A 16,303-nucleotide genomic window follows, 5' to 3' on the forward strand; every position below is an offset into this window, starting at 1 on the left:
AAAAAGGAAAATGTCCAAAAGAAAATTATTTTGGGATTTAAATAGTTGATTTAAAAATCATAGTAAATCAGGTGATGTTTGGAGTTAAATGTTCCTCCATTTAATGAATTTCAGTGGAAAATGTATACATTTGTATGATAAACTGAAATTTAAATATTCAAGCTCTGTGGTTGCACTCTAGCTGAGCAAAAATAGCTGCTAATTCACATCTCCATTTTTCTTTTCTCTATCAAAATGATTACAACACTATTACCAGGCAAACATCCTCCTGCCAGTATTGTTCTCACTGTATTGAAAAAGCTACACGAGTCTCCAGAGACTAGCAGGCAGAGAAACGTCTTTTAATTTCAAAGTGAAACATTTAATTTTTACTCAGTAAAACATGTGCTGAATCACATCATTGATAGATTTTTTTTTTTTTCAACTGTTTTCCGTGTCTTCAAACAGTTCATAAACGTGTGTTGAATGACATTGTTCGGTGCTGTGCTGCTTTTATGTCTTTGTTGCCTGTGAATGTATACTATAGAGAGAGCGGCGTGTATGAGGCTCCCCTGGGAGGACTTTTTAATTTGTGGATTCTGACCCGCGTGCCATTCGCTCGAGGCCATCCATGAGCTCTCCGTACTGGCTATATCTGCAAAAACACTTGATGCTAAAATTAGTCAGTACGCTGTCGTGCAAAAAGGAGGGAAATCTGGGGGTTTGGGGTGTCAGGCAAGACAAGGCGAGTCAGGGCTCTGTAAACATATATTTATTGAACAGTATTTATTTCTCTGCAAAAACAGCAGATTTGTCCTGCTACAATTTTTTTTATTTTAGAAATATAAAAGGTGTTAAAACCAGTCTGGCGTGCTTGATTACTGCCATTACAGCAATGCAGCAAAAACAGACAAAAGATTATTAAACGTGAAAAAAAATCATAGGAGATTTTAGTCCCACATTTACGATTACATGACGTAATTCGCAGGAAAAATTCAAGACGAAATAAGGTCGGAAGAATGCCTCTTGATCCAAATACATTTCTCATGAGAGTAAGATCTTTAGCACCTACCTGCGAGGATGTATAGGCAGACTGGCGACTACGCTGCTCTGCCATGTCTGAGTCTCTGCATCATCACAGCAAAAACATCCACCGTCTGCAGCTTGAGCATGAGAAGAGTGCCTCCTAGTGGCCCAGACAGAACATGAGAAGGAGGAGGTGGATGAGAGTGAAGGAGAGCTAGAGCGGAGGAGAGAGTGCTTTAGTGAAATAATAGTAGAGTCAGCTAATTCTAGTTTAGTGTACCGTCAATAATAGTAAGCTTGTTTGACCCTGTGAATGATGTTCTCTAACTCAGCTTCTCCTCTCCGCTGCTCGCTTTCTGTGAAGGCGAGCTTGACAGCCATGAGTCATCCTAATGTGTTCAACTGTGATGATCCAGAAGCAGTCTAAATATTTACCAGTATTCATGAGGAAGCTTTGTTTAGCGTTTGTCGCAGCACCGTCTGCTGTCAGGTGTAGATACAGATATTATTCATCTGTGATAAATATTTTCACAAGATCCAGGAAAGTTGACTGGGGGAAGTTGTAATGTACTCCTCCTATGATAAAGCTTTGTTAAAATAAAAAAAGTGGTAGTTAACTTAACAACACGCAGCTACTTGATATTCGCAGGTGCGACGAGCTTGTTCCCATTTGACCAGGAGGAGTTGGAGCTGATTTGAAGACAAGAAGAGTAGAGGTCTTTAATTACAACCCTCTCTGTGGCTTCAGGCACCACTAGCCTCACTTCACAATTAAGACCAGCAGTTAGCGCGGAGCCAATAGACAGAGATGAGAACTTAAAGGAGCAGAATTACCAAACCAAGGGAAAAAAGAACAAGTCAGCACGAGGCTTGACAAAAGAAAATGACACACTGCTAATATAGATTTTTGCTCTTTAAAATGTATAAAGTGGTCATCCACCGTGATGCTCTATAATACATGACCCATTGATGCATTCAGGTAATGCCAATGGGCCAGTGTTAGTTTTCCCAGAAGCCCCATTCAACCGCTACCATAATATGTGGCTGTGGTGCAGTGGGTATGTACTCCAGTGCTGTAATGGCCTCTGCAACGGTAATGTGTTTGGACAGATGGGAGAGGCAAGTGCTGATGTGCTTAACTACGCATTTTACAGCTAAACTATTAAAGAGTTGTGCTGTTTACACACCAACATTTGAATACCTGTCTTCAGGCCAGTTTAATTATCCGGGCCCTTCTGTTATTTCTGCCGCTTTGTTGTCTCTCAGCTTTTGCACGAGGCATGAGAGATTTGTTTGCGGCTTCATTAAGATATGGTGGTGCTAGCGGTTTGCAGGGAGCCAAAAATAATACAAATTATTCCTGCTCAAGTATCTCGTGCTCTATTCTCCCTCCCTCCCCCCGTACATACACAGATACTGTACACATCCGTTTTCTTATAAAGTCATTTAAAGTGAGAAAATTAAAAAATGCCCTGTGATGCTTGCACTTTGAAATCTCTCGGGGCTTTAGGCAAAGGGGAGGCGACACACGCCCCGAGTCCCCGTGATTCATCCTGAGACATTTGATTAGTTTATAAGTACTTATAGAAGGGAAGGGTTTGCATTATAATTTTGTTTCATGAATTCCTTCATATGTTCATCTTCAACTGCATGTTCAAATAAAGCATTAATCAAAGGGAAGAGAGGGAAGAGGGCATTTAGCCAGCAGAGCCATAGTCTCGGGGCCTCGGTGAGCTGGTGGATATGGTATTGAGAGACTGTAGGAAGCAGTGGTTTTTAATTATCTGGACTACGTACAGGATGCCGTTTTTGATTGTTTTAATGAGGCAGCTGGCCTATTGTCTCCCCTTAATTCCTCCATTGTTTTTAGAATATGTCATAGTTCTTTATTCTTTTATCAGGTGCTCTGCAGGAGGATTTAGACAATAGCCTTCATTCCAACTGCATTGGCCACTGCACAAAGGCGGCTCACTGCAGACAGTTAGCAGGCAAACAAGTGCAAATCACAAGCTGCAATTTTCCCAGCCTTTCCCCCACTTTCACCACTTACCGTTTTGGTCTTTTGCTCTAACTCTTGACCCCCCCTCCTCGCTCCCTCTTTCATACGGATCATGCCATTGTTATAGGTGGCTCACCTGTGTTTCTGCGATTAAAATCACCTGTCATGAAAAGGCTGTCAGAGGGAAACAGCCATGACCAATCTTCCGTGAGAGGTCCTTCATGGAATATTGTTTTTGTCTGTTGCCCACCTGACGCCTCGGTGCTGTCTTCTGGCTTTCATTTCTCTGCCTTGCATCTCCTCATATGTGCATGAAAATGACATCATTCTGCACATACATGCACTGTAGATACACATGTGTACTTGCATATATACTGTATGTAGATATTTAAGTGTTACATTCCTTATGTCATATTAGGTAAACAGGATCACGATGCATTTCAGAAAAAACTCAAATATAGATGCATAATACAAAACATTCCAGTAAAAACTGTCAGAAACCCGAGAGACACAGCTCTGATTTCTAATTCTGATGACAACGTAGGTGTAGTTTAAACCATAATCCTGTAGCCCGAGCACATGTATCTTACTACGTTGTCTTGGTTGAGTGACTGTAACAAGTGCTGCCTCTGGGTTTTGTGTAGCTCAGTAAAACTGGGACACGCAGCCCTAAAACTCACTTCCAGCATTCTCACACACAACAGATGGATCTGTAGCATTCTTGACTGAAGGGATGTATTCTGAGTGCATATGCCGCCGTCAAAACGCACTAAAACATTTCCATCAGACTCCACATCACCTACTTCTTTTCAGCTGAGGAGAGCGTTCAGTATCTTTGATTGAGATTAATCCAAAAAACCACTGATTTGTATCTGAGCTTTAGGGCCTATAGTTCATAATTCTCTTTGTAAGCGAAGCGCGTCTGAACTAAAAGATCCATTCAGAGGCGAGAAACTTTTGTGGCTATGACTGCGATATATTCCCCGCCATTGTCAGTGGCAGTTTGTATCTACCTTGATGGTAACTTGGGCAGACAGTGGAGAGGAGTTTTGTTATTTTAATTAGGAGATAAAAATTCAAAGGGCCTCTCCAGGCAGTGTGTGGTATGACAGAATCAAAACGATGAAGTGGAGCGGCCTGAAGTGTGTGTCTCGTCACAGCAGATTGGCCGACAGATAGGCACTGCTCTTTAAAGTGGCGCTGACATGCACACGCTCACGCAGACACACACACGGGGAGGAAGCCTGCACACAAATGGGACTTTGAAAGATAGCATATTTTAATACTATTTCACTCCTTTGACACGTTTGTGCTGGTCTAATTTTCCGTGCTTCACCAGCAGATAGGAAGGGCTGGAAAAAGGTTTCAATCAAAACAGCGATGTGAAATCTGAAATATTCAATTTTGCATTAAAATAATGGGGCAATTCAGTGGAGAAACTTAACATGATTTATACATAAAGCATGCCGTAATAGTGTAGAGTCATGGTGGCTCTGTTTTCATCCCCTACTGTAGTTTTCCATTTCTAGTAAATCCACAGAAAAGTGGATTGTTTTCATTCAGAGCCGTACTTGAGCACCTTCACCGTGTCTACAGGGCGGTTTTAAACCTGGTGATTCACAGGTTTTGTGTAAACATGAGTAATCAGTGTTCCACATGTGTGGGGGGCTTTCGAGCCGCGTCCCCCAGCCTTCACACCTCTCCTCAGGACTCTCTTTTCTTTCACATCAGCCAGGGCTCAAATCACATGTCCCCTCTCAGCCTGACACTCCGTCGGTATGTTTGCACATCTTTGAAAGCTAACAGCGTGCTTTAATTAATTGTCCAGCTTTCCTCAGAAACAATGTCCTAATTCTGCCATTTAGCAGGAGCGTATCATAGTTTGTTGTTATCTCCCACGCCAGATTTCTGTAAATAGTCATATTAAAAACTTTAATCTCTTCAATGGAAAATGAAGTGCAGCTGAAAAGCCTGTCATGTGCTGAGATAAATATTATCTAAGCTAAAACCTTCACTCTCTCCCTCTACCCCCCTTCCTTCCTCCTGCCCCCTCCCCCTTCCCCTGACTTAATGAATATGTTCAGAAGATTTCAGAGGAATGCTTAATCCCAAAACACAACAATCTAATAATATGAAGGACCTGTCTCAGTGTTCTAGCTGACAACAGCACTGTAGGCTACAGTTTACCCCAGCTGAGGTTTGCCTTGCTTCTGGATATGAGCGCCTGGTAGCCTAAAAAGACGTTTGAGTGACAGAAAAAATAAATAAATGATCTTTTCACCCACTTTACAAAAACACATTTTCTCATTTACCTTTGGTTGTATAGTTTTGGTTTTATTTGAACAGCGTTTTAGATATCTGTCTCGGAAATTTCTGCTTCCACGCCAAAACAATGGAGATGAATGCTCACAGCATTGAAAAATGGCATTAAAACAGCATAATGTGAGTAATGTGGGCACTGATTTTGGAAAGACATGTGGCTGCTGAAATATTTAAATGTCGTTTTTCCATGCTGTGAGGACCACAAAGGAAATTCCACTCTGCTGTTTCAACTGCATACCGTTATGCAACACGCCATTAAAATTAGTCTTTGAGATGTTGTGCGCCATCCAAGGCATACACAAATATAATTTCTTGTGTTGCATAATACCCTGACATTTAAGTCCAGAATTACTCATGTATACAAACAGCAACGCTTTTTCTTCTCTCGCAGCAAGCATTTAAATGTCTCTATCTCTTTTTTGTCCAGGTGGCCAACTATGGTGCACCACCACCAAGAACATGATGGAGGGCGAGGAGCTGGTGGCGTTTGCGGTGGACTTTGACTCACGTCTGCAGGCGGTGAACCACATGTCTCTGAGCGAGGGCATGTACCCAGCCAGGCTGCTGGACAGCATCCAGCTCCTGCCGCAGCAGGCCGCGATGGCTTCCATCCTGCCCACTGCCATCGTCAACAGTGAGTGTCCGTGCACCAACACCAGCGCACGCACACGGAGCTGGAACAAGACGTGCTTTTGTTAAAACACGCACAATCACACATGCATGCACTTCTCTCTTCTTTCTCCCTTTCTGTCTCTCTCACACACACACACACACACACACACACACACACACACACACACACACACACACACACACACACACACACCAGTCCACAGCCTGCACTCAGTCACCTGCTTAACAAGGAGCGTCGTCTCCGCCGGGCGTAGATTAACCCAGATGAGTCTCTGCACTGGAGATAAGAGCCATCGACCTTCAAGTTTTGGGTTCACATAAATGCACTGAGGCTCGAACTAACGTGTTAATTGCAAAATACACACCTCATGCAAATAGTGTGTTTGTTTACTTAGCGAGGGCTATCTGGGTTCAGCTCGACAGGGAGGCTTCTGTAAGCAGATGGTCCAGTGTTCTTGTTTGCCCTTGAGAAAGGGCACCAACCGAGTGGTAGCAACACAGCGATATGTAGCAGCTGAGGATTTGGTGGAAAAGCCTTTTAATGCAGGCTTTGAGAGTCAGAACTGTAGAAGTATAGAAGAGGAGTATGTGTGTGTGCAAGCTCTTTATCTTTATACTTATGCATAAATATGAAAGTACAATACATATCCTGATATCATGTCCCCTTTGTCCACTTCCTTGTCCCTCCAGAGGACATCTTCCCCTGCAAGGCATGTGGAATCTGGTTTAGGAGCGAGAGGAACCTGCAGGCCCATCTGATGTACTATTGCAGTGGGCGACAGAGGGAACCAGAGACGGTTGTGGACGACAACGATAGCGGGCCCCACCACACCCCCAGTATGTGCCCCTTCCCACAGTGCACCAAGAGCTTCTCTGGAGCCAGGGCCCTGGAAATACACTTGAGCAGCTCACACAGTGGTAAGTGACAATGTCATGAATCAAAAAGTTTGTGCAGAAAATAGATTCAATATTCAACAGATTAAACATTTTTCTTTTCATATTACGATTCTTAAAGATGGCTACTTTCAATCAGTTTTTTAAGAAAGTGGGTCTGAAAGGTGTTTTAGAAAGAAATATAACACAGGGACAGAGTTTTACACAGGTTTGGAAAAATGACTGTCATTTCCTTTCAAAAATATACATATCCTGCTGTCAGCTAGCATAGTTGACAGTTTATCCTTGAGCAAAAAAATATCTAGTGGATGGAAAAAAGCTTGGCATAATGCATGAGCGTTTGATGGTTTCTACAGTTAACTCTAAAGGAGAAGTGGGAGGCGAGATTCTGAGCATTTCTCCCTTTTATCTCCTTCACAGGTGTCAAAATGGAAGAGAGCCTCCCTCCTGGCACCAGCTTGAAATGCACAATCTGTAACTACACGGCAGATTCTCTTATTACATTCCAGCATCACATCATGTCTCACCTGTCACAGGCGGCCTTCAGATGCAATCACTGCCATATCAGCTTCCAGAGCCACAGGGAACTCTTACAGCATCAGGACTTACATGGGCACGGCAGCAAACTTCACAGGGAAGGCGACGGCACCGAGCATTCCCCCAGGGGGCTTGAGGAAAGCCTCCAGCAGCAGCAGGCCCGCGCTGAGCTGGCCAACAGGAAGGATGCTCTGCTGGGAAGTCCCAAAGGGGCCCTCAGCAAGGAGACCAGCACAGACGGAGAGGCTGACAAGGCTGAGAAGAAACCCATGCTGTCCATTCAGAAGGGAGAGGCTCACCCAGGCAGCAAAGCCAGTTTTTCTTACACTAGGATCAAGTCTGAGCCCTCCAGCCCCCGGCTGGCCTCCTCCCCTGTGCAGCATAACATGCCTACATTTCCCATGGGCCCCTTCTTGTCTCAGTTTGCTTTCTCCCAAGACATTTCAGTAGTCCCGCAGGCTTCTGAGATTCTGGCTAAAATGTCAGAGCTAGTTCACCGGAGGCTGCGCCATGGAGGGAACAGCTACCCCCCTGTCATCTACAGTCCTCTTATGCCCAAAGGGGCCACCTGTTTCGAATGCAATATCACCTTCAGCAACCTAGACAACTATTTGGTCCACAAAAAGCACTACTGTAACAGCCGCTGGCAACACATGGCAAAGTCCCCCGACTTCTCCGCCCTCTCAGATAAGGTTCCTGAGGCAGTGAGCCCCAACAGTGGTCACAGTTCTGTTAGCATGTTGACCAGTTGCCACCCTACAGACGCCGACAACCACCTCCTGCAGTCTGGCAGTCTCAACTCCAATGTGTTGGAAATGATCAATGCTGGAGTTAAAGGGTCTGATAAGGATCTAGCAGCACAGGTGAAGAAGGTCTCTACCCCAACTGGGGCTGAGGAAAGGCTGAATGGCAAGCCGATGGAGGGAAAAAGCCCCACTACGGGTTTGGTGGAAAGTGACAATGACCCAAACAAGACAACCTGCGAGGCTTGCAATATCACCTTCAGCCGCCATGAGACCTTCATGGTCCACAAGCAGTACTACTGTGCCACCCGTCATGACCCACCAATGAAACGCATGTCCAGCAACAAGGTACCCTCCATGCAGAGGACCATAAGGGCCCGCAAGCGCAGGAAGATGTATGAGATGTGTCTCCCTGACCAGGACCACCAGAGGCCCCCTATGGGTCAGCCCGGTTTCCTCGGAGTTCCTCCTATGAACCCTTGTACATCCCAGGAAGCTGTAGAGAGCCTAGCAGAACGCTTCCACCCACGCTGTGACATCTTCCCTGGTATGGTACCCAAACACCTGGAGGCCTCTCTGACTGTCACTAAACCTATTATGGCTCCCAAATGCAATACAGTGGAGCAGCAGGAGCTGGACACTCCCATTGATCTCAGCAAAAAGTGTTCGCCAATTTCTGACAAGACATGTAGCTCCCCTAAAAGACTTTTGGACTATCACGAATGTGCAGTCTGCAAGATAAGTTTTAACAAAGTGGAGAACTACCTGGCGCACAAACAGAACTTTTGCCCTGCAACAGCCGCTGCCACTGCTGCCGCCGCCGCTCAACAACTACCACAACAGCAGCAACAACACAATGAGACTGGCAGCCTGGAGCCGACCATGTTTCCAGATGTGAAGAGTGAAGTCAATAACAACCTTGATGACGTCTACGATAAGAGCCCCGGCAAATGTGAGAAGAATGGCAATGGGAAGGTCATGGTACAGAATGGTGGCATGTTCCCCCCTCACCTGGGGTCTGTGCCGGGAGTCAAGTCTTTTGCTGAGCCTCAGCTCATCCCATCAAAAGATGAGAACAAGAATATGTTTCTGCCCCACTGCCTTTATCCCGGAGCAATAAAGAAGATGAAAGGTCCTGAGCAAATATCGCCGTATTTTGGGATAAAGTCAACCGATTATGTGACTGGGGGACCAGCGATGCAGGGAGAGGCCAGCGAACAGGAGCAAGGTGTTAATGGGGGAGGAGGGGCAGGAGGAGAGACAGGAACAACCAGAGAGCAAGCCCAGCCGCCGGCTGCTAATGGCTGTCCCCACCCTGGCAAGGAGCCCCTACCCCTACTGCCCAAAAACCGGGGCATGGTCATCGTCAACGGGGGGCACAAGCCCGAGGAGCGTTCAGGCACAGCTCCACCACAGCAGGAGAATCAGCCCCAGCCTGACGGCCAACCTCCCAATCCCTCACCTACGTGGGCCACCGAGAACCAGGCCGACTCCAACGAGAACATGTCACCTTCCTCCAAGTCCCCAAACGAGGAAGCGCCACCCCCTGCCAACAAAGGTGTGAACGGCTCTGGAAGTGGCAAGTACTGCCGCCTCTGTGATATCCAGTTCAACAACCTGTCAAACTTTATTACCCATAAGAAGTTTTACTGTTCATCACATGCTGCAGAGCATGTAAAATAAGTTCAGAAGAATAAGACACGTTCTTCTTCTCCCTCCCACACCGTCCCACCCCCTCCCCTCCCCCACAACTTTTACCCTTTTTCTCCTTTGTTTTGGTACACTGTTGTGTCTGGAATAGTGCATCATGCAGTGCTAAACGCTGCTTGTGGACAATCAAGAGAAGCTTCTTCTTTCATCGTTTTAAGACTTAAAAATGCAAAACCATTGGTTAAAAAAGAAAAAGAAAAGAAAAATGAATCAAGAATAATATTGGTGCCACTTTCACATTAATTTATTTTACAATCAGTATTAATAGGAGTAGTGATCTTAATTTAAATTCAAAATGAAATTTATATCAGAGTTGTTTGTAATGTTATTGTATAGTCATTCTTGTGTAGCACACATATTGTTTACACTGTAGTGTAGGCTCAATGAAACAAATAGACAATACAAAAATGAGATGCATTTTAGACACAAAAATAGCTACTGAGGCACTTGTGTATTCTTATTTGCTGTACCAGTTTCTGTATATGCTCAAAATGTCACTTGCAGATTGCTACAAATGACTTGTTTGCCTTAAAAAAAAAATCACCATTTGGGGGTGATAACCAGGCACAACCCTGCATCTCACATTTTGGCATATACACAAGGCTTTGCATACATATGTGGCTGTTTGTCCCTGTCTCTTTTCTTCAACTCAGATGTGGATGTTTTCATGAGGATGGCAGCATTCTTGTATAGTACTCGTATTTCTGTTTGATGATACACTTTGGTCTCCCTTTTTGAAATTTGCTCTCAATGCAATACTTTGTAAATGAGGGAACATTACTGAAAGCAGTATTATGAAATGGGGACTGTGCATATAATTATTTGTAACCCCAAAGGGAAAAAAAAGAAGTTGTACAAGAATTAAGTTTATTGCTGATGAACAAGATGGGTGGGAGTTTCAGTGGGAATACTGATGTAAAATGATCATTCCAATGTCCTGATTATGGGAGAAAATGTTTCTTAAAACGTTGTTGCTATGCATGTATATGGATGGAATTAAATTCCAGATCTGTTGGAAATTTTTATTTTGATGTGGTGTCATAATTAAACTTAAATCCTCAGGATAAACCATTGTTGTCTGGTCTTTCTTTCACACTCCTGTTTACCCAGCCAAATGGTTCATGTTTGCCACAAATATGTACAGAACACTTAAAAATTGATGCAAAAGTACAAAAATCAAGAATTAGCTTTGCAGGCCATAATCATCTGTTTCGCAAATTAATCAAATCAAAGCAAATCCAAAGGTAGAGGTCCATATCGGGTTGTGATTTAACTCAATAAGTAACTAATGACAGAGAGAGAGGAACTCAATTCACTTTTCCCTGTGGCTATAACAATATTAATACAGAACTGAAATAGATTAAAATAAAGTATCAGGTTGAGAATTGACGTGTGTGGCCTTTACGTTGATAAGGGGTAATGTATTAATTTTTGTCTCTGGCTATCAGGTAAAAGAAACTGAAATAACAACTTGAACGATAGGATTTTCTGAATCTAAGACAGCAAATATTTCATCACACTGAAACCCCCTCCAGTTATTTTAAATGTAAAAGCTTCCAAAGAAGCAGAGCTGTGCAAAAAACATGTTCAAAAACTGACTTCTTGATGAACCTTAGTCGACATGTACACAGTCTTTACAGATTGCTGAAGGGAAAGGGAAAAAGATAACTTGAGTATGTTATTGAATATTTAAACATATTCAATGGTTCCCCTGTCCGTGTCTGGGGTATTGTTACATGTTGGCCAGGGGTCACCCGCTCTGCTGTTTGCCTTGTCGCTGGTTGACTAGCTTCCTCAGGTGCTGGCTGATGGCAGATGGCTTCTTGTAGATCATTCGCCGGTCTGCTCCTTTTATATGAATGTGATTGGCTGATGGGTAAGACTCCTCCAAAAACTTCTTTTGAAGCTTAGCTACCATCTGGTACAGGAAAAAAGATGATTTATTATGGATTTTTACCCAAGCGTTACTACAGTATTGTCCCATCGCTGTACAAGAGTTAATATTGCATCATGGAGTTGTGCAGCTACAGTAAACATTGTCACCTGGTTTAGATGTTCTGGTATTTGCTGGTCAAAGGAATCCCCAGTGATCACACTCACTGCCGTCCTGCTGGAGAGGGGCTTAAACTTTGTGATATCCCTTTAAAAAACAACAACGACAAAACATTTAAAACGTTGTTTCATATTTCAATGTTCAACTTGACTTCCACATGACAAAAAGTGTTACCATACCTTACTTGAGCTGCACTTTCGTTCAAAAAGTAATGCTCATCCACAGCACTGCTCTGGTGGGCAGGGTTACTTAGTAAGTATTTCTATAAGACAGATAGAGATAATAAATCAGTTACAAAAGATATTCAAGTGCCATAGACATAAAGGCTGACAAGACACACCTACATTACCCTCAAGAGGCAAGAGGAAACCAAAAGAGAGGAAGCCAATACACATGGTACTGTATGTATGTGTCAAACACATTATACACTTAACAAACTAAACATACATTTAACAAAGATGGCACTTTGTCAAACTGTAGTGTAGGTTCATCTGTTATACCAAACAGACTGGGGTGTCAGGCAAACATTTTCAGGAAAAGCAGGCTAAGTGGTGAGTTGTTTCCCAAATAAAACAAAATGTCCATTAACTGTGTGAGATAGAGCATGGCCTTGACGGAGGTCTGTGCTCTACAAGTGCCATTTTTGTTTTAATATATGTATATATAATGTAGTTTTCAGGCCATTGTATGCACATCCAAAAACCAAGATCCCTGGATCACAATCCAAAATCGGACAAACATGAAAATACAAAGGATATACAGATAAAATCAAAGATTGCATAATTCATCAAAGTTCCCAGACGGAGCAGTAATACAGAATTGAAAGAAATGTACAATGTTTACAAGTTGAGATGCCTCACAATGAAATCCTTCAAGTGTTATACATTTTTCCTGATTAAAGTCATTTTCAGATGTGGATGTTGATTGTCGTGATGAGAGCAGGCTGTTCCAAGAGAGGCTCCTCTGGATTTCAATGAATATTGATTGAGAGAAGTCCGACAATATGGAAGATAAAAGTCCTTGGAGTGTCTTGTGGAATATGAGTGAATGTCTGCAGAAGAATTTTAAAAAGGTTCTGGAAAGCTCGAGGCAAGTCATGCCGTGTACATATTTATATACGACTACTCAAAGCTTAACCCTATTTAGAACAGCCTCCCACATCATGTTTTATTACTGCATTTACAGTATGATCATACTGACTGAATCCAAAGGGAGGGAGACGTAACGCTGCAACTTCTTTGTTTAATGAGACACAGAAGTAGGTGTCCAGCTACAGACAGAATGCTGACACAACATTGTGCATCTCAGGGCAGGGCACACTCACCGCGCTACCGGAAAAAGATGTGAAACCTCAAATTGAGCAGAATTCCTCTTTAACTGCATCTATCACACGCATGTGATGCGACCAGATAGCTTTTGGTGCCGTTAACATGGAAGCAAACAATTCTGCTCCGGTTCAATTAAGCAGTGGTTACAGAACATGCCCTTGAGAAATGGACTGCATGCTCTATTGAGTCCGGCGAGCTTGTGAGTGTGCGTGCAATGTTATAACCTTCACTAGCCTGTCTACAAAACCTTTCTGTGTCCTTGGAGGATTCCAGCACAATGGTGTCCTTATCTCCTTGGCAACAATTGTAAAAGTTGAAAAGCTGAAATAGGTCCCTCATCACTACTGCCATCGAATCGTGGGTAGCTGGCAGCAGAGAACAAGGCGTCTTAACGATCTGCTCGCATTCATCCCGAGGCATTGCATCATGCAGACAGCTGCAGCTAAAATGTAATGCTGAGCGGATGTAGAGATGTCACAGAGGGTCACTAAAGTTCTACAAACAAGTAGAAATAAGGACTTTGAAGCAGGACAGTATGGATTAAATGTATTAAACGGCTATTAAAAGAGCTTTCCTTAAACATTCTCTCCTTCGCTATGTCCCTAATGCATCAACATGAGTGTTTGTCCCCCGCTATAATAAGGTGTCACTCCATGTTACCATACTGGTTGTTGTTCCTCACCAGAATCCATTACTACATAGCAGGTAAGAAATGAGTACAGGACTACATGACAGGCAGAAGTGTCACCGCTGTGTGTGCGTGTGTGTGTCTGTAAAACAGATTCACAGCAGATCTGAGTGTGGACATGTGCTAAAGTGTTTCTCCTTTAGAGAAACTTCATCGGCTTACATTAACAGCCTTTTCCTCACAGGCTGTATGACCCGTCAAAAGGCTGAGTTTACAACACAGCAGGCGTCAGAAGATACAGTGCAATTGCAGCGTCATGTCAGCTCCAGGAACGACTTCAATTTTCATTTATTTTAAAATGACGTATGGCATCATAGCATGCCAAATTCAGGAAGACAAACGCCTCTGCAATCATCATGCAAGCTCGTATCTTTGCTGAGGAGGAGACATGATTTTTCTTGCACGAGCACCATCCTGTGGCAGAATAGGAAAGATGGTAGGAGTTCATTTGAAAGGCCTGAAACATCACTGTTTCCTTCATATTCTTAAGAAATTGTCTGAGCAGAGGGACAAAACCGAAGTGCCGTCTTCCGACTATATAAATGTCAACATCTAATGTATGATAGCACCTTTCTACCCTGATGACTTGTTATATGTATCACTATATCTACACTATATCCCCCCCCAACCTGCTGTGTCATTTTCAATGTGACAAAACATTTAAAAAATAAAGATTTCAGCTGCTTTTTTAATTTTATTTCTTGAACAGTCTGGGCATATTTCATTGTTTTGTGTGTGTGTGTGTGTGTGTGTGTGTGTGTGTGTGTGTGTGTGTGTGTGTGTGTGTGTGTGTGTGTGTGTGTGTGTGTGTTAGCCTGACCTGCCGCTGGACGACCTCCTCTGAGACGTTTTCTCCTGTAACCGTCGGTTCCATCACCCCGAGGATAATCAGCATGCGGCTCAGCCCTGTCGCTGCTGAAAACTGCCTGGCTTGGAGAGAGGGCATCAGCTTACCCCACCTAAACAAACACACAAGGCAGGAGACAAACTAAAGTCGAACACTTTAAACATGCTGCCTTTTAAAGCTGCATTCATTGATTGTTTTGGCCACCGAAGAAGCTAAAAGCACAATGACCTGACTTATTTACAGCAGACATGGAGTAACCATTAATAAGTTTAAGCATTCATTTGAAGTGGCACAGTAACGTTAGGTCAGTTTATCAGAGCTTTTTGGAGAAAAGGTAAAGATGTTAAAAGGGGAGGGAGACTGTAGAGTTCAGATCAACAATATATTGAATCTGAATACCACGGTGTTCATCATATTGTTGAGTGAGTCTTAATCTGTGCTGCACAACGACATGCTGAAGTCCTGAACGGCTCTGTTACAACAACAAGGGGGATTTTATGATCACAATAACAGTGTCTCAAGCAAAGTCATACAATTCCTCGAGTCTTTTTCAACCCAGAATCCCAAACTTTCTCTTCAAAAACATTTGCCTGGGGAATGAGAAATATTATTTTTTTGGCAGATGAGAGAAGAAGAGCTGTGGGATTGTGTAACTCAGGAGGCCCAATCGGTCTCGGCTCACTGGTGCTCTGAATTGGCTGGTCTCAGCCTGTGGAGCCCAATCAATAGTGCCGTGCGCCTGCTGCCGCCATCGCCGCGCAGGCTGCCCCTACACGCTAACACACTGTAGACCAGCCCCCCTGCACCGGGAAACACTCGTCCCTGTCTTCGTCTTACTCCTGATCTGGCCCAGACTCTGCAGCATATTCTACCCTACAGTACATTTCAATATCTGATTAACTATGAATCACCTTTATAAAATATCATTGCAACTTTTTTATCATTTGATTATTTTACCAATTAATATGTTGAATTATCCAGTCTATAAAATGTCCCCTGATCCCCGAATGTCTTCCTTAATGGCCAGCGAGAGGTTGACATTTGGGTGTTAGTGAACTGTTTTAAAAGCTATAGGATGGGTTGCTGTAAGATTTGGTTGTAGTTTCTTTTACATAGGAGATTTATTTTTATTATGTTTAATAGTTGCAGTGTATATACAGACAGGAAATGTGGCGAGAGAGAAATATGAGAACCAAGGAGTCATAACCACGGACGTTGCAGATATGCGCCTAATATGCGTTTGTTCGTTCTTTCATTGTTTTTTTTTGCAAAACCAAAACATTAGTGACCGTACAGGTAAAACAATGATAGAAACGGGGGGGGGGAAATACCCAAGGACAGACCAGGTGACGTTCAGAACTTGACCTTGTATATGCTTTGTTAGTCTAGTGGTGACAGCGCAGGGAATATAAGAGGTCTTGGGACCTTTGTTGCATTTAGTATCCCTCCTCTCTCTCTCTCCCCCATTTCTACACCATCCTCTGTCAAGGAAAGGCAAAAAAGAAACAAAAAACATATATATATATATATACACATATATACAT

General features: G+C 43.3%; 2 protein-coding genes across 3 annotated transcripts in view; one reads left to right on the top strand and one right to left on the bottom strand.

The window, feature by feature from the left end:
- zfpm2a (zinc finger protein, FOG family member 2a) overlaps positions 1-10,680 on the top strand; it is a 118,491-nt gene extending 107,811 nt beyond the window's left edge. For both annotated transcript variants that reach the window (XM_029451507.1, XM_029451508.1), the window contains exons 6-8: positions 5,754-5,960; positions 6,650-6,877; positions 7,274-10,680. In XM_029451507.1, coding sequence (XP_029307367.1) covers positions 5,754-5,960; positions 6,650-6,877; positions 7,274-9,816 — 2,978 coding nt within the window. In that variant the 3' untranslated portion in view covers positions 9,817-10,680. The remainder of the gene's footprint in view (positions 1-5,753; positions 5,961-6,649; positions 6,878-7,273) is intronic.
- The window catches only part of LOC115021237 (uncharacterized), a 34,325-nt gene continuing 28,108 nt past the window's right edge, over positions 10,087-16,303 (bottom strand). Inside the window, exons 8-11 of the mRNA XM_029451509.1 lie at positions 14,733-14,871; positions 12,076-12,158; positions 11,887-11,983; positions 10,087-11,761 (exon numbers count right to left, since the gene is read on the bottom strand). Coding sequence (XP_029307369.1) covers positions 11,594-11,761; positions 11,887-11,983; positions 12,076-12,158; positions 14,733-14,871 — 487 coding nt within the window. The 3' untranslated portion in view covers positions 10,087-11,593. The remainder of the gene's footprint in view (positions 11,762-11,886; positions 11,984-12,075; positions 12,159-14,732; positions 14,872-16,303) is intronic.

Source organism: Cottoperca gobio, chromosome 16 (genome assembly GCF_900634415.1).
Source record: "Cottoperca gobio chromosome 16, fCotGob3.1, whole genome shotgun sequence".
NCBI lineage: Eukaryota > Metazoa > Chordata > Actinopteri > Perciformes > Bovichtidae > Cottoperca > Cottoperca gobio.